The sequence below is a fragment of the Fulmarus glacialis genome, unplaced genomic scaffold, assembly GCF_000690835.1.
Source record: "Fulmarus glacialis isolate BGI_N327 unplaced genomic scaffold, ASM69083v1 scaffold1603, whole genome shotgun sequence".
Taxonomy (NCBI): Eukaryota; Metazoa; Chordata; class Aves; order Procellariiformes; family Procellariidae; genus Fulmarus; species Fulmarus glacialis.
The window spans coordinates 12,295-30,958 of NW_009203394.1; the positions used below are offsets into that span (position 1 = coordinate 12,295).

Genomic DNA, 18,664 nt, shown 5'->3' on the forward strand with positions numbered 1-18,664 from the left:
CCCAACCCCTGCAAACAACAAAAAACACCCCCCCAAAGCCCCCTCAAAAAACCCCCACACATGCTGGGACTGTCTTATCTCTGATTACTGGGGAAGAATTAATCTCAGCTCTAGTTATGTAAGTCTGTGATAGAAAAAGCAATAACTAAGTTAGTCAGACCCGTTTACCAGTGAGGGTAGAAACTCAGGCCTTTTCTAGAGCACGATTCATCTTTCTAGTGTTGGCACCTGATTCACATAGTAGCTGTCTAGTTTGAAAACACATAATTAGGTGTGGAATAAATCTAATTCTAGTGTCTGTAGTGTCTGGAGATCAGACATTTGTTTTTATCACCAGTCTCTCACCTCTCTGTAAGGTCCAGTCCTATCATCCAGCCAAAGATGTTTGCTCTGGTTTTCTTGGGTGTGAATTATCTTCCCCCATTACAAACGGAAGTGTTAATGAGGCCTCACTTTACTTGGGGAATGGCAGAACACATCCAAATCTGTGACGTTAAGCACGTACTTTTAATCAGTTCCAATTGGGGCATGCCAGGTGCCTAAAAGCAGTATTTAAATTTGAAGCAAGGTTAATTGTACTCTTTTTCTGATATAACCTCAGCTGACCTGAGTCCTGTCATCTTCCTCTCTAATTTGAAGAAGCAGGGCTCTGCTTTGCCGTTTTCAGACTTTGAATTCTTGTCCCAGCTTTGTAATTGCCTTGCATTTGGCCTTAGATACAGTTGCAAAGCCTTACCTTGCTATAATGATCCAATTTACTTCAGAGGGTAATACCCTTACAAAACATGCAAGCCACGCACATAGAAGCTTTGTTAAAGCAAAAAACTAAACCAAAACAAACCCCAAAACAAAAAAACACCACAACAAAAAAATCAACCAAAAAAAAAAAAGCTGGGCAACTAGGGGAAAAATTCTCAATAACCTTGGGCATTTAAAAAAGCAAAATCAATTCCAGGAATTGTATGTCCTCTGTTAGCATATACAAGAAGGAAGTCCGTTAAAGAGGCTGTTTTCAGTCCCCTGATTCTGAACTAACCCAGTCTCTACATCAGTCATCACAGCTTAAAGATACTACTACTGTAAAATCTGCCTTGTGTTGCATAACCTTTGAGTGCAAAATGAAGACAGTAGAGCTGATGGTTGAACCCGGAAGCCTGATCATCTGTCCTGGCCTAGGCAGTGATTAGAGTAGTATCCTGGCTGTTTTTATCCTCATCTGGTTCTCATCCCTAAAAGACTATCTGCCAGATAGACTGTCTTATGCTATTTGCTCCTCTTCTTTGGTGTCATGAGAGCTCTGACTTGTAGTATGGAATATGTTACGCTATAATTTCCTTCCTAAAATTACTTTGGTTTTTTATTTGCCAAATTCTCTGTGACTGCAAGGGTGGAGAATATTGATCTGTCTCTTCAACTTTCTTGTCCTCTTCAAGAAGTAGTTTATGATTATGGCATGTAGTCTTGTGTTAAATTGGAGACAGGAAACTAAAACTAAAATTGGTACTATAGCTGCAGTTTCATGAAAGGTGTAATGGTGTGAAGCTGCTGAATGCTCCCCTCTCTTGCCCCAGCATCTCCCTCCACTTGTGAATCCAAACCCCCAACTTGTGTCTGCCCTGGCACTGATCAGGCCCTTTCATGCATCAGTTCATCTACTAAGACAGTAGAGAGCTGCCTTCTTGCACCACCTCTGTTGCATATCTGTCTACATAACAACCTAATTCAAACTACAGACTGCCAGAAAAATATATTCCCTTTTTTTGCTGGGTTAGTGTTTTGTCTGAATGTATGCTGACAATTAGATTTGGTAGTCAGAGCGGAGAAGAGGCAGCAGGGTCATGCAATCAAGGATTTAAACAGCTGGGAATGGGGCAGGGGACAGAAAGAGAGGGGAGAAGGTCAATGGATGATTCTCTAATTATCAGCAAACCATTCCATCATCTCTGGCTGTATTCTCAAATTATGCCCTGAGGGAAACTGGGAAGAGCTCCTGTCTGCATCCCTCTCAGAGGAAGTTGCCCTTACGAGTGTTAATACAGGGAATTTTGTCCTGCTGGCATGTACTTTCCTTGAGGCTGGTATCTGTTTCTTAGTTCTATTTTCTTTCTCTTGGCACTTGGTAGGAGCTAATTTTACTGATGACTGATGTAATTCTACCAACTCCAGACCTCAGCGAAATAATTTTCTGCTGATTTCCACCTAGAATTAAATATTCCTCTCCCCACCTCATTTTTTTTTTTTTTAATTCAGTGGCTGAAAAAAAAAAGTTGGTTAAGTTTGACCCAAATTATGAAATGTTGATAGGAAAAAAAATTAACAGAATGAGAAAATCCAAAAGTTCTGTTTTGGCTTGAATCGGATGATTCTATTTGACCTAAAATGGAAGGGTGATTTTAACTTTTGGGCTCCTGAGCAATTTTTGGCAATTTATTTCATCTTCAACAAGTCAAACAAAAAACAGCCAATCAACCAACCAAAAAAACCCCTACAACTTTTGTTTCTATTAGTTAGTGGGGATGAAACAGCTAACTGAATTCAACAAAAAAAATCACGGTAATTTTGGTCTCCATAAAGCTGAATCTGTTTAGGGCTGGCATGAGTGGGAGTTTCTGTGGGAACACGTAGGATCAACGTATACACGCTTTAAAATAGAGACATTTAACTTAATCGTTAAGGAAGGAACAAGGTTAATGGTAAGTAAAACCTGCTAGATTTCAGGCTGAAATTCTCTCTCTCTCACGACTGATCAGCAAATTATATTCTCCTCACCTCTGTGTTTTCTTGGTTCCATATAGAATAGTTCTCCAGTAAACTATTTTTGTTGTGATTTAATTTAATGTGCTAAGGCTTCCAAGATGCTTCTGGCCTACAAACATTCCCTGAACGTGAAGTTTCGCCATGAAGAAGTTCAATCTCATTCTTGCTTCTCTTTCCATTGTACAGCAGTTTGAGCAGGTATTAGCAAGGTTGTCTATTTTGAGTTAAATTTCAACAATCCATTTGTGTTACCTTTGCTGTTTGTGAAGTAATTTCTGTGATTAGGAAAAGCTTACTTTGTGGACTGTGGTGCTTGTCTATCAATGCTTGTTGACCAATGGGCTGGTAAGCAAAAGGAAAGGAAGATGCAAAAGAATAACTTCTGCTACTCTTGTTCTTACAGGCACATGTATGACCATGCTGCAAATATGTATCCGCAGTTAATTAAGAATCCTACCGTTCGAAGTGGAGTTCAGAATTTTATGGCGTATGTATTTAGTTATTAGAAAAGAAATTATTCAAGACTTTGGGTTGGAGGGTGACAGAATTTTCGAGGGTTTTTTATTCTCTTACTTATGGGCTAAAGAAAATACATGCTTCCTTTCCCTCTGATTGAATGCCATTAGTATGAAAAAAAATTCTAAACATACATGAAGAAGGGCATATGCCCTTCCCTAATTCTGATTCTTTCAAAGAAATGTTTAAAACCATTGCTACAAAGGGGTGCGGAATAATGCCAATGAATTCTGAATGTCATTCTAGTCAAAATCCTTTTCAAAAAAGCTGGTATTTTGAATGTTACACTGAACAGTGTGGTTTCTTGGTACCTTAATCTTTTTAGCACTGTGTATCCTTTCCTTCCTCTGTTAGGTTAGCATTTTGTTTATTCTACTACTGACGTATATTCTGTTCTAATCACAGAAATCCTGATTCCCTTTTCTCTTCAGCTGTATAAGTCAAAAGTAATTCTGCTCAAATAATGCAGCTACACTGGTGGGAAACTACAAGTGGGAGAAGAACCAGGCCAGATACTGGGAAACTCAACTGTGATTACCGCTTATTTAAATCTCCTTAGACTTATGTTTTCTTCCATTACAAATACTTTTGTGAAACTTTGGTCATTTCTGGGGACTATTTTTTCCCTTTTTCCCTTGCCTTGTGCTTTCCACAAGGGGTTGTATATCTGACTAATTCTGTTATTGGTGCACATATATAAAGTTGATTGGTTTTAGCTTATCCAAAAAGAAGAGGGGAAAAAAAAAATCTTAGTGCTCCCTTACTATCATTCTTCAGCATTGCTGTCCTCCTTGTGAGGAAAAATGGGCTAGCTACCATATCAATGTGTATGGGTTTTTTTCCAGAATGACTCAGCATAGCAGCTGTATCCCCTAAGTTGCATTGTTGGAGGATGGGGGAAATACTAGGTGGCCTTGCATCATTTTTCTGTTGCCTATATCCTGGACTCCTGCATCGCTGCTTTACTTAATAGCAGTCTTGCAATATGGGCTGCTGCGTTGTCCTGAAAGTCTTTAGCTCTGAATCTCTGACCATAACCCTGTTTCCTCTGATGTACTTCTTGATCTTGTTACTTCCAGAAAGCTGAATCTGGATGGTTTTGTCACCCATAGACTGCTGGAAGAGTTTGCTTCCTTGCCAGGTTCATTCTCCCTTTTTTTGCTGCCATACATAATGCTGGATGGATAGGTACAGGAGGATGAAAGAGGCCGTAATCTGGTCCCGACTTACTCTAACAGCTGTGGTTCTTCTGTGGCCCTTTGTGCACAGCAAAGGAGGGAACTCTGGGAGATCCTTATCATGTTGGCTGCTCTTGCCTTAGGGTCTGTTCAGCTTGTGTTGCCTCATGCTCTAAACCTGGGTTATTTGGCTAGTAGCCTCTTGATTGGATTTGGCATCTGGATTTGGGATGGTTGTGTTTGGCTTCCCACCTTTTCCTCAGAGGAGGATAGCAATGGTTCTTAGGCAGTGTTTGAGGACTGACAGCAGCATGCCTTCATTGCACTTGTATGTAGGGGAGAGAAGTAGGCTCTTCAAAGGTCAGTCTATTTTATCCTTAAATAGGCATTTAAAAAGGAATGGTTCATCTGACCTATCAAATGTTTGTCTCTTTACTGACTGTAAGGGTGTTCTAGATCTGATGTAGCAGGGTCCCCCACAGCGGTGGAGTCCAACTCTTTCTTTGATACTAAAGTCTGGTAGAGGCACACTACTGTAGGGTATGTTGCATGGATCTGAACATTTATACCCAGAGGATATAACATTTATGTCTGCAGGACTTCCAAAACATGATTTGCTTCAAAACACTAGGAAGGTTGGATCATCTGGGTCATAATACATTTGTCCCTTCCCTGCATTATTAATTATACTCTAAAACAAAAACAAGAAAACCCCAACCTGTTTGTTCCTCTGCAGGAAACAAGATCAATGGACAAGACAACAAATCAGAAATAATAAGGATGACCCCTTTTGGAGGCATGCTGGCTATATTATTGCACAGTTGGATGGTCTGTACATGGGAGCCCTCGAGTGGGCTAAACTACACAAACAAACAGTAAGATTACTGCATCTCTTTTTCAGTAGCTGGGGATGGGATGTCAGAGAACAAAGATGGGAGAAGGGAATCTGATAATTAAAAAAAAAAAGGATAATTAGTGGCAAGTACTCATTTTGCATGCCATTCTACAAAAATTTCAGTGGCTATTGGATGCAGATAATGTGACTGAGCACTTGGGTATGTCACCACAGATCCCTTGCACTGGACTTGGAACCCTGGGCGCTCACATGCTGATTAGATTGGGGGTGGCTTTTGTATCCACGTGTATTCCCCCTGAATGTTGGAAGGACAGACACTTCTAAAGCACTTGCTGTCGTCACTTTACAATTGTTATTGAGTAAATGACCCTCTAGGTATAAAGAGTAGCTGCAACAGCATGAATCAGCACGTAGGGAGTGTATTAAAGCTTTCATTCTTATTTCCAAGCATCACATTTCAAATCTTAAAAGCCTCTTCATTTTGCAGTATGTTTTATGTTGCTAAATGTCTTCTCCTTTTCTGTGTTCCAAGTCTCCCATTACAAAATATATTGTCAGTGCTGTGGCAGACCAAATGGGGTATGGTTTTTTTTGTTTCTGTTTTTTTTTATATTTTTAATTCAGTTAGAGAATTGTGTTCTGGATCATCAGCTTGTGTGCAATAGCAGAGCTCCTTTAACTCCAGTAGAGCTATTGTAATTACAGTGCTGTCCTTAGGTCTAATGTCTAACAGGTTTCTCAGTGTCAGAGGGAGGACTTGAGTAATTGTAGTTGACCCCTTTTGTCTTGGTTTAACCATATCAAGAATTTACGGAAGTTAGGAGTGCTAAATAATAAACAGCTGGGTTTTAGTAAAATGCACATCTCTCTCTTGCGTAGAACTTGCTCTAGGGCTTTCACAAATGGGGAATCGGCTCAAACTAAAAGAAAAGACTGTTCACAATAATGGAAAGATCCATTTTGATGGGCCTGAGTTATAGGAAAGATACTAAGAAACCTTGACTTTCTAGGAAATTAACTCATTAATTCCCTTTCATAACACCTGTATCTGGAGAGCCCTGCAAAGCTCATCAGTTTTTTTGGCTGCTTCAGAATCCTTTAGATTCAGATGAGGGGAGAGAAAAGTGCTAGTTTGTGCCTGAGCTATTTTTTTATAATAGGCGTGTCCTACCTGCAACGGGTATTCCCTGATACTTATTTAACTGTGTATTTGATACTAAAAAGCACTGACCTCTGAAGTGACCAAGTCATTCTTAATCCTGTGTTCAGATATTTCGTCAGCATGCCTATATAAAAACGGTGCATTTAGTAAAAGTTCAAATATATGGATAATCCTCTGTTCAGATATTTCATCAGCATGCCTATATAAAAATGGTGCATTTAGTAAAAGTTCAAATATATGGTTCAGTCTGAAATAGGTGTGTCCTCTATTTTTGAATTCTATACAGTGGATATGTATAGTTCTTTTCCCAAACGTGCCTGGAGCAGATGGTGGGATTTATTTTGACTTCTCCCTATGCCATTCACAATTTTAGCTTTTGGCATTATCACCTATGTTGGGATCCATATCTTTTTATTAAAAGCAAAAATTTTCCTCATGTAGGTATTTCTCACTTGAGATAGTGCTGCAGGTTCCTCTGTTTGTCAGAGGCAGTAAGTTAACATCAGTCTCTTACCTCTGAGTACAGTTTGGACACCTGCTTTTGCACTTACGTGTTTGGTTTTCCTTGGCATCAACATGATACCTGACAGCTCTGCAAAAGTACATGCCGTTCACTTTGTTGGATACCATACTACTTTTCAAATACTTCTGGGAGATTAGGCTACAACAGTGCTATTTGTGTACATATTTATTGCCGTTAGGATCCCCTTCAGGAAATGAAGAGCTTCAAGATTCTTGCTCCGAGCTTAGACAGACAGACAATAAAAACAGGTGCAGATGCAATGTTACTGACTAGTATTCTAGCTTTGACACATCCACTTATCTGAGAATCAACCCAGCTTCTGCAAACTGTTGGCACTTAAAAAAAAAAACAAACCTAAACTAACAAACAAAACAAAACAAACCCCTGAGAAGACCAACAGTATCTTACTTATTCCTTGTGATTGAAGAACATCTGCCCTCCAAAGAGGCTGTTTTCAACTTGGCTCTTGCACTACATATTATAAGAAGTTTTAAAAGGTTCTTTTATTTAATCCCTTAGATTGTTAGTAAGTAGAATGCTTGGCAAATAAATTCACCTAATAGATGATTTTTTTCTTATTTCTAAGTATTATATTTTGGTTCAATTCATCCAATGTTGTCTTGATCTTTCTTTGGGCAACAACTACAGTAACAAGTATTTACTATTTCCATTACTCATTTCTCACCTTAAAAATAATTAAACCTGTTACTGAAAGCCCCCACAACGAATTCAGCATTTTTTTAAAAACAAATCTCATTCTTACTGCATGTTTTCCTTAGTACTTCTAGAGTCTCTTCTTCCCTCTTTCCTTTGGTAGATACTACTTTTGTTTCATTAAAAAAAGAATCTGTTCTGTACATGTACTGTCTTAGGATTATCATCTTCGGGAATAAGTTTATCTTTTGATCTCTAGTGGTGCAGTAGTTTGTATTCATGGTGGTAACGAACATTAGAAGTATTAAGAATATCTCTTGTGTGGGTGGTGTGGTAGTTTTATTTTCCTTTTTTATCTCCACCCCTCCCCCCCCCAAAAAAAAAAAACAACCAACCAAAAAACCCACAAAAACCCAAACCCCAAACCCAACCAAAACCCAACACGTGACAGGCTCTATTTTGTTGCCTCATGTTCTAACTGCTATTGGGAAAAATTATGGATACTTCCCCCAACGTCCTAAGCTTAAAAGAAGGCTAAACACTGCACAAGAAAGGCTGGGAAGTCTTACTTTTTCCTCTTAACTTCCAAAAGGTCAGAGTCATGGGGAAGAGAAAGAGAGGAGGAGATGGATTTCAAAGTTCTTACATTCCCTTCCCCCCACAATGAATGCTTGTACATGGACTAAGTGCTCTCCTGAACACTGAGAAGTTCGTTGGTTAACAAGGGTAGGCCAAAAGGTGGAGAAAAGGGACTGCGTTTACAAAGTCTGTGGATTTCAACACTGAGCATTGGAACAAAATTGTTCCCTTTTCAGGAGAATGGAAACAAGCTGCATCAATAGCTAATCTGCTTTTTATCTTACACATTTCATATGTCAGGGTTTCTTATCAGCACTACACATACCTTTTCAAACTTGCAAGTAGTTGGAGTTTCACATTTGGTGGATTAGTTGATGTGCACTTATTTGAGGAAGACAAGTGAAAAGATCTGACTTTCCATTGTCCTGTACAATGCGTGGTAGTTTGGAGCTATGCTGAATCCACATGGTGCTTAAATGAGAGTTGGATTATGTGCACACAGGCCACTCTGAAATGTTCCATTTTTCCTTTTTCCCCTAAACTTCAGGTCTACTTCACTTGACTACTGTATTATGTCTGCCACAAATAACTGAGCCTTACTACAGAAAGAAAATTTGGTGTGGACTCTGAACTGTTGGATAGTAGTACTAGTACGTGGATAGTAGTACTAGTACGTTTTTTTTATCCCTGTATGAATGAAGCATATGTTTTGTAGTGTACTGTTCTAAACTTTTTTTAATTGCATGGTCTGGTTTCCTGCAGGGCTTTAGGTAGGTGCTTCCACTGAGACCTGTGTGAAGGCAATGTATATTGTAACATTCTGTATTTTGAATTTGATATTTACAGGTATCATTAAGAATGATGTCAAAATCTGAATACATTTTCATGTTAAAGTGTGACATTATTCTGTCTGGTTTAGCAACATTTTATATCCAGTAAACAAACCCAACCCTTTTGTCAAGACAATTTCTGAAGGAGGGGCACTCAAAGAACATTAAGCCTTTTCATCTGCCTAATGCTCTACCAACGCTGTGATTAATCTTGGGCTTGTCTACACAGGGAAATTACTCTTGAATAAGGAGGTGTCAGAGTTTTAAGTAGTACAATGATTCTAGGACAGCTCTCTATTTGTACTTCCTTATTTTATATTGAGAATGCTCACGCATGGGGAAGTTACTGGAAAACAATTATTACAGAATAACGTCTATTTTAATGTCGCATGTAGACAAGCCTTTAAGGTTGGTTCTCTCCTATCTGCTCCCCTTTCTAAGTTTATTTCTCTTTACAGCTGATGTAACTCAAACTCAATGTGATTTCTTTTTCGCTAGTCAGCACAGTACCCTAGAGGAGGAGCCACATATTCTAGCAAAAAGACTTTTTCTCTTCTTGTGGCTATACCACCTCTCCCCTTGTCAATTTAGCTCATTCATTCACTCTTCTTCAGGATGTAAACCATGCATGCGAGGAGTTTTCCTGACACTGCTGTGTGAGATGAGAGAAGGTTATTACAAAAGATTGTAATATGCCCTACATGATGCACTTGTTATGATGCACGCTTGGTTTTTTTTTTTTTTGGTCTAATTCTTGCTGGTGGACACTGATTAACTCCTCCCAGAGAAGACTTCTCCATATATCCTGGAAATCGGCTGTAGTAATTCCCAAACTGGGGTGCTCAGCCTTGTGGCAGATGCCTCAGGCCACTCCTGAAATTCCCAGATCTGGCCTGCATTGCAGACACCCAAGTCTTCTGTTTGAATGTGTTGTTTTACTGAGACTCCAGAGAAGCTCACCGGGTTTATCCAAGCAGAGCAATGAATTCTTGGAAATAAACTGGAAAAAAATCTGCTTGCCCCTGAAAAGGGGAATTAAAACAGAACCCTAGTGAGGGTACTTAACAACATAGTTCCTCTTTTACTTCTCTGATATTTTGGCTGGCTTTGGGAGCTGGCAGCCTAATCTCACCCAGTGGAGCCCTAGGAATTTACATAACCTTTGTTTCTTTGTTTGAGTGCGTCTTTCCTCCTCCTCTCTGGCCACCTTTCTATGCATATAGTTCTGATAGTTTCCTTGCTTGGCACCTTTGTTGTAGCTTGAATGAACTTTCTAGTAGTTACTGAATTTTTGACTTGAAATGACTGTAAGATAGCACAGAAATGTGAAACTTTTAAAAAATATACAGGCCATTTCAAGTGATGCTGCAGCAGTATCAGTGTAGCTACCTGTAGATGTTGCAATGAAGGCAGATTTCATGGAGGAGAATATGTAGTTGCCAAATGGCAAGTACAATTAAGATGTCTCAGGGCTGGCTGAGCATTCTCATATGCAATCCTGTTTGCTCCTCTCCTGGTGGTACTGTACAGTAATGCCTGTGTAAATTGGACATTGGAAAACAGCTTCTCCTCGTTGTGTGGTGGGCTTGCAGACCTTTAAGTGCAACTGGATGGGGAAAAATTGTTCTGAAACAGTGCCAAGTCTCTCTATATGGATTCCAATGAGATAGCACTTGTTGGGTCTTGTAAATGATTCATACTGAGTTGCTTAAAACCATCCAAAGATACATCTCTTGATGTTTATCAGTTGTGGCCTTTGCTGCTCCCGGTTTGGGTCCTTAGAGCAAAAACATGATGAGCTAAAGTAATGTAACATATATGAAAGTTTGCTTTGGATTTCTTCTTCAAACTATAGCTGCTGTTATGGCCTTCTGCGATGCATGATTTTAGTTGTGAGAATGGCTTATTTCTTTCACTTGTCTTGGTAAGCATTGTGGGAAGGTTTAATTCCTTCCCCTGGGATATATGGACTAGAGTTTACATTATTTTTGGTTTTCCTGTTGGTTATTCTCTCTGCCAAAACAGCAGATGGGTAATACAGAATTCAGCCTTCTGAATAAAAAGTAAATGGATTTGGCATGATTTCTTTTTTCCATGTCCTTGTCTCCCCTTTATTGGGGTTTGTAGAGAGGTCATCTATATGGTTTAATAACAGTAATTTATATCGCAAGCAGTGTGTTTCTTTGCTATATGATTCTGTCCCATTCTAAAATTACTATTCATTAGCCCTACAGTGATGTGTCTTCTGACTTCTTTTCCTTAAGCCTTGCCTTAACTAAAGGCATGGTGCAAGCACGAACAGGAAGGATTTAGAAAATGTTTTTTGAAAGTTGAGGCTAGACCACTGTTAAGCTCTTTTGAAGAGGCAAATTAAGAGAAGGTTCTGAAGAGCATGTTGCACAACGAGCTGTGTGTAGCTAACCCTGGCTAGTTCTAACCATAAAGGGTTTTTGCAAGCATGTGGCATAGCGGAGTGCCTTTTGACTGACTTCCTCTCTTCAGCTAGTTCCATACTTCATTAATATTGTTAACATATCTTGCTTCCCCTCATTTGTTTCCTCCTCCTCAGTCCCGAGGATGTCTTAAATCGCAGTCTTTATAAAAATCCGAAAACTCCCAAGAGTGTTTGTTAATGTAAAGCTCTTCAAGGGCATCTAGATTAAAAAAAAAAAAAATTGAAATCTTACCCCAGCATAACAGTAACAGCAGACTGATTGGTATGCTGTTTGCAAAGACACACAAAAGTTTCTTAAGTTACTGCTAGCGTCTCCTTTTTTCTTCAGAAATGTTGCACTGGTAATGCCACTACAAGGGCCAGACCCTTAAAGGTACCTAAGTGCCTTGTGAGTAGGTATTTCATAGACCGTATAAGAGCTTCCTTTGAGAGAAAAAAATTCTAACAGCTGAGACTATCTTGATGCTTCTCTGTCTGAAAGTGCTTTATGTGGTGTCTTTTCTTCCTTTCCTCAGCCACTGAGCATCTTTGATGTCCAATTTCTGAATGCAGTTGGAGACCTGTTGGACCTCATTCCTGCATTGTTTGAGTATTCTGCACGGAGTGGACAATGCAACGTGGAGCCAGGAAGCCATGGGAAGTATCAGTGGGATATGGGTCACTGCTCTGCACTCATCAAGGTGAGCACCAAGAACTTCATCTCCAGTGACTGTGTTGATTTGCAGTGTCATGAATCTGCGTTTCTGGAGTCTTCACTGTTTATGTTGCATGTGCATAAAAAGACTCGTGTCAATCAAGGTGCTTTTGTGCAGTTGTCATTTGTGCCTCCACAGGATTCTGGGTCCAGTTTTGCTCACTTGTGTTCGAGGGCAGGGAAAAAACCAAACCAAAGCAAAACCACAGAGATTGACAATGAAAAGCTACTAGAATTACTAGGGAATGGGGAACTACCATGGAGAGGAGACTGAAAGAGGGCAACTTGTTTCACCTATCCAAGTGAAGTCTGAAAGGGGGTATTGTGAATGTCTACAAACACATTGGGCAAATAAGCAGGGAGGAAGGGAAAAAGATTACTTAAACTTTTTAAGTAATTTCTTAATTACTTAAACTTCTTCTTTAAGTAAGAAGATTACTTAAACTGAAGGACAGTGCTAGCCCAAGAACAAATGGGTGCAAGTGGCTTATGTTATCTAAGGTTAACAGTGATACTGTGGAACGGCTTTCCAATGGGAGTAATGACAGAAGAAATGCTTTTAAGGTAAGTGTCTGATAATCATGGTGGCAATTAATTTTTTCAGTTAAAATTATCAAGGATCTAGTCAGCATATGGAGACTCCATGTATCCCAGAGTAACAATATTCACCTTAAATTGAGAAGCATTCATTCAAGCATTTGCCTACAGCACGAGGTTTCTGAGCTAACAACAAACCTTAGAACCAGGGAAATACTTTGAAAAGATGTACTATCAATACATATTTACCTTCTCAAAATGAATTTACTTGCATTTGCTTCCATATTTTAAAGTCTCCCAGAGGCATTTTCACAGAAACAGCATGTTCTAAATTAATGTTGGGTATGTTTGCAGAGAGCTGATCTGAATGTGTAAATACAAGTATTCAAGAGGAAACCGGGGAAACAAAACATACCATGTGATGCAGGTGTCCCAAAAAACCCTAAGCTGTTTCATTTTGAAAAATAACAACTAATTATTTGAAAACAACACATGGGCAAGAATTATTTCCAGAAGTTTCAGAAATTCATTGTTAAGTACACAGTTAAAAGCACAAGAATCTGCTCCTTCTTGAACAATGCAATTAATCAAACTACTTAAAACAAGTTGTTCTCCCAGTTTCTATCAAGTACAAAACATGCAGACTATAGTAGGGTCTGAAATTATTCATCTTTCTGCTTCTGTTTTCCAGGTTCTACCAGGATATGAGAATATATATTTTGCCCATTCCAGCTGGTTTACATATGCTGCCACGCTGAGAATATATAAGCATTGGAACTTCAATATAGTTGATCCAGACACTAGCACCGGCCGTGTCTCATTCAGCAGTTACCCAGGTAAAGTCAAGAAACACAAAACAATGTAGATATCCAAGATGGCATGGACCATCTTACTGTCTTGCAGATGTCTTGTCTATAAAAAGGATGATACCTCAACAAGCACTGGCTTCAATCTACCTTAAAACTTTTAGCCACCAAGAGGACAAAATGTCGTCTTCAGTTTTCTGGCTTGAACATGATGTTGTTGTCATCTTTTGTTGTTGATGAATCGCCTTCAGTGCTCTGAATAGTACTAGTTAAATATTCTACCTCTGGCACAAACATGCTGCTTTGAATTCTGCTTGTGTAGTCTGCAGTCATCTCAACTGTTGAACTTCTCACCTTGCCTATAGCATTCGCATGTTTGGTAATCACAGTTTTGAATGCTTCCATTTACCACTGTGGCATGACTCGTGCTGTAATGGGATTATTAGAGAGTATCAAACACTAGCCATTTGAAATTGTATCAACTTCTTTGGTGTTGGGTTAGCAAACCTTCAGTTGTTTCCCATCCCCCCCTTCCCAGCTCCCTCTTCCAGCTTCTCTGGAAGTTGTTGCAGAGGGGAGTATTTTTTTTTATGCTTATTTCATGTGATAGTAATACAGCTAGCCAGAATATTTAAAATCTCCCTTGGGAAGATTAGACAGCATATAATATTCTCAAGTTTCCTGGAAGAATGTTAGAAATTGCCAGCAGTTAATGTTTCTGTGGTAAAATATGTACTCTTGCTAGAGTAGCACCAAGAAATGTGAACATGAACACCAAAGTAAATCTAAAACGCTAGGAGTAAGCATTGCATAAGTTTTTAAAGGTGGAATTTAAAATTCGAAAATGCCCGAACACTCAAGAATCTTCATAAACTTTTTAAAGTGAAGTATGTGCCATAGGAGACTGTCTGATTCTGATGAGATTTTGTTGGTTGATGATTTCAAAATGTGTTTTGTTGAATTACTGTGCTTGCCTTACTACAAAGGCAAGGGTCCTTCATGGTGGGAACTCCTCAGTTGAACTATTCTGAAAAGCAGTTGCATTCATTTCATTTTTGAAAGCAACTTTTTTTTTTCTGTGTGGTTCTGATCCTCCTCGGTGACCCTCAGGAATGCAGCACTTTCTGACAACTGAGATTTTTGGTTTGAGGAAGGAGTAGAGGTATTCTGGCAAATGCCTAAGTGTACAGCCTTTCAAGAGCTTGGGTTTATCTCCAATTCCCTTGGAGGAATTTCACTCGCTTGTTGCAAGGAATTTTGCCAAGCCTGTGTAACCTGGTAGAAAGCCAAGGTTTCTGTCTGAGCTCTGTTCATCAGCTGAATGTACAGAAGGTTATTCTGGTTCTCATATCTTTCAGCAGAAATACTGTTGAGGATAGTACTGTCCTTCAGGAGAATGTGGCTCTGTTGCACACCTGTTGCATGCTGCATTGTGCTGCAGATTCAAACTGGGGATCAGGATCAGCCATGCAGAGCATTTATTATTTTATTTTTAGTGGGTGTCTGTGGTGATGTCTCCGGGATCCTTTTGTGGATTCTTTGTGTAAAGTGAAATACAAGTTTTGATGAGAATGATAAAGCTCGCTGTATGGGAGGATACCTGAAAATCAGGTAGTACTATGCTGAAATGGTCGGGGTCTGTTCACTACTGTGCAAAATCCCAGTGCGCTTCCCTGAGACTGAGGTCTGCAGAGGTGGCTCATTTAAAAGCTTGCTTGTGTCGGGTAGTCTCTCTCTACCACAGTGACGTGGTAACGTGTACTTCTACCAACAAAATTGAGTTAGAACTGTTGCAAAACATAGTTCCCATGGCTGCAGTGAAGTCTGAGAGACCTGTGGTATGCAAAGTGTACTCACTGGCCACCTAATTACAGGATACTATCACAAGCACTAGACAAGCATGATCCATTGACTACTGCAAATTGCATTAGCAGTGGGTGTAGTTCACAAACTTGCAGTTTTCCAGGGGATGAGTAAACTCTAAAGCACTGGCCTGGTAATGATCTAGGGACATCATGCAGGAAGGAGGGAACTGCCAAATTCCTCTGCTCCATGTTGGGATGAGATGAAGCCTTGTATTTTTCAGGGCATCTGACCAAGGAATCTGCAGGTCCTGACCACGGTTCAACCTGATGACTGTAACTTCTCCCCGCATGCAAGTTCCCACTCTTACTGTCTGTCCTGATAGACACTAAGAACCAATAAGAAAGGCCAAGCTAGTAAGCTCTCCTGAACAGTAACATGATCCTAATGTACATGGAAGTATTGACTTCTGGAGGAAACAAAGAACATTAAAAGACAGGTGTCCTTCCAGGCCTTCAGTGACACCTAAGTAAGTAATTAAAAAGATTTCTGTCATCCAGTAGATTGGATATGAAGTAAAACTCTTCTGCTATCCAAAAGCTGTGTCAGAAAAGCTTCAAGGAGTTGCTTGCCTTCTTGGAAGGAATGTGCCAACTCCCCGATTTCTCCTGGGGTCACAGAGTAAAATTGTCCAGATTGTTTATTCACTGAATTTCAAAAGACAGGCTACTACACTGCAAAAACTAGTACTCGTTGTGACTCAAAGGATCTAAGACTATTCACTAGCCGTGATGCATGTCAGCCTGTGCATTATGATACAGCTAGAGGGCCTCGCGCTTCCTTGCTTCTGCTGTGACTGAGCAGGTAGCAGGACAGGCAGGAGTTGCAGAGTCCACGCTGGCTTCCTCAGCAGTTCCCCACATTCCTGCCGGCATGTTCAGATGTCCACTGTTACAGCATGTCCTCTCTTTGCTGTTTTGTCCCTTTCAGAGCATCAGTAGCGCTGCAGAGGCACAGTCAAATGGAAATGAATGGTAGTAGTAATCTCTGCTTTTGCAGAATCATTTAGCCACTTGCTGCTCATTTCCACACTAATCCAAATCCTCACTTGAACTCTGCTCATAGCTTTCTCTTCTGTTGAAAGCGTCTGTGCAGAGCTGCATATAGGACAGCTCTGTGAACCTCTGGAAAGGAAGAATGTCTGAGCTGAATGCTTGGGCACCCTTGACTTCAGTCTGGACATTAGTACTTAATGTGGTTGGTGAATCTATGCACAGCAGAGAGAACTTAAATTGTACAGACACGTTACAGTTGCTTACAAATGTTACGTGAAGTTATGCTCATTTTGGGGGGGTAAGAAATGCGATGACAGAGACTAGGTAAGTGCTGTTTTGCAGGACGTACCTAGTAAAAGATCAGAGAGAAAGCCCCCCCCCCCCGGCTGTGCAGTCACTGCTCTATACTGCCCCATTGAGGCATTCAAAGAAATGAGCCCAATTAACTGATGAAATTTGCAGTTTTCCTTAGACTGCAGCTCCCAAGATTTCCATCCATTTGGATGGACCTCTTCTTGAACAGTTAGTTTTGAACCCCATTTAAGAAAGGGAATCTACCATTTGGACCCAAGCACTCTGGTTTGGGTAGTGACTTACTTTCTCTGGGCTGAGCCACAGTCTTGTTAAGTATGTTACTCTGATTTTAGCTGTTTAAGCAAAACAGTTGAGAAGAACATTACTGCCACCTTTGCTCCTCTGGTCTGCTGTCGGGATCTTGCTTGGTTGAGACAGGCTATGACATGGGAACAAGACGGCACAAGTTGTCTTGATGGATGGCTATATGTGTGCTGCTAAGACAGGAGAGGGAAATAACATGTGTCCCTTGCTTTGAAGTAATCTGGTGTTAGTGCAGGATCAGAAGGTGCAGCATTATCCTTCCCTAGCCTGAGCAAGAGCTAGGAGGAACAAAACATGGAAGGGGCGGTAGCCCTTGTATTCAGGGGACCAGCTTGCTCATGATATATTGCCAGACCATTTCTGGCTTCCCTGCTCCCTCCAACATCTGTCTAAAACCTGGAGGTAATCAGAAGAAAGTGTCTGATGCACTTTGGAGATAAGAGGCCAGAGCTATAGTGTGCTATGTGCTATTTCTTAGTGCCTAGGAGAGGTCTGCAAGTGGAAGGAAGGCAGCTGGTGGGAATTCAGTCTTGTCATGAGAAGCGACTGCTGATGGGATTAAGAAGGCTAATCCAGAGAAGACATCGCCTTTCCCATTGTCAAGTGTGTTTATAGCCCAGAGCACTGAGCATCTCAGCCAGGAGCTACTCTCATCCCTGTGAGGTGATGGCTAGACCTCATGTCTCTGACTTGGAGCCTGTAATACTGACCCTTTCTGTGCTTGAATGAGCACAATGACCTTTTAAAACACCAGAAGAGCTGATGCCATCTGGTTTAGAAAGCAGCAGCCTACCTCTTTGGGAACAATAGCTGCCAGGAACGTGTTACCCCCCACATACTCTTTGGTGTGCTGACTCCCTGGAGAACACTGTGGCTCAGATTTCAAAAAATACTTTGCTTTGCTTGGCTGATTAATATTGTCATGATGAATGAAACTCCAGACTCTGGAAACTTCAATTTTCCAGTAGTGGTTGGAATCTGAATCTAAATGGCTCAGACCCAGAAGATGCAATCAGAAGTGCTTTTGCTTGTTTCTATGTAGGAAGAGTCAGGTTAATTGGAGGGAGGGGGGAAGAAAACAGAAGAAAAAGAAAAAAAATCGATTGAGAGTTGCTGGTAAGAATGGGAGATGGGTTTACAGAAAAGATAAGTACTGTAAGGTAACAGTTGACATAAAAGGCATTTTCAATTACAACAGAGTCTCCTACATACTTAAAAAGACAAGAATGACACAAGAGGACATCAAATATCTGTTGATATCTCTAGGCTTCATCCAGGTTTTATTTTTGTGGATGTCTTTTCCCCGGGTAAACCTGTTGTATGTGTTTTAACTTCCCTTTGTTTCAGGGGTGCCTATGCCTTAAGCCAAAATGGTATATGTTGTCTCGGAATAATTAGGCTAGTAATGGTGTATCATGGAGGGCACGCTGTATTATAAAATATTGCAGGATAAAACTTGGTAAATACTAAGGCCCAGAAGGAAATCTCCTTGTTTTCAGCTTAGCTGAGCTGTGCGATTTATTTAAATTGCAGAGTTCAAACTTCAGTTAATTCAGCATCATTCCTTGTTTTGACACTTGCTTTGAGTTGAGTTTTTCTGTTTTATCTCAGCTTGTCGATTGAAAAAGAAGAAAAAACTAT

General features: G+C 40.2%; 1 protein-coding gene across 1 annotated transcript in view; it reads left to right on the plus strand.

The window, feature by feature from the left end:
• PLBD1 (phospholipase B domain containing 1) overlaps positions 1-18,664 on the plus strand; it is a gene marked incomplete at its 5' end in the record, with an annotated part of 32,457 nt that overhangs the window by 3,994 nt on the left and 9,799 nt on the right. The window contains 4 exons of the mRNA XM_009574607.1: positions 3,161-3,244; positions 5,188-5,326; positions 12,026-12,190; positions 13,433-13,577. Of these exons, the coding sequence (XP_009572902.1) occupies positions 3,161-3,244; positions 5,188-5,326; positions 12,026-12,190; positions 13,433-13,577 (533 nt within the window). The remainder of the gene's footprint in view (positions 1-3,160; positions 3,245-5,187; positions 5,327-12,025; positions 12,191-13,432; positions 13,578-18,664) is intronic.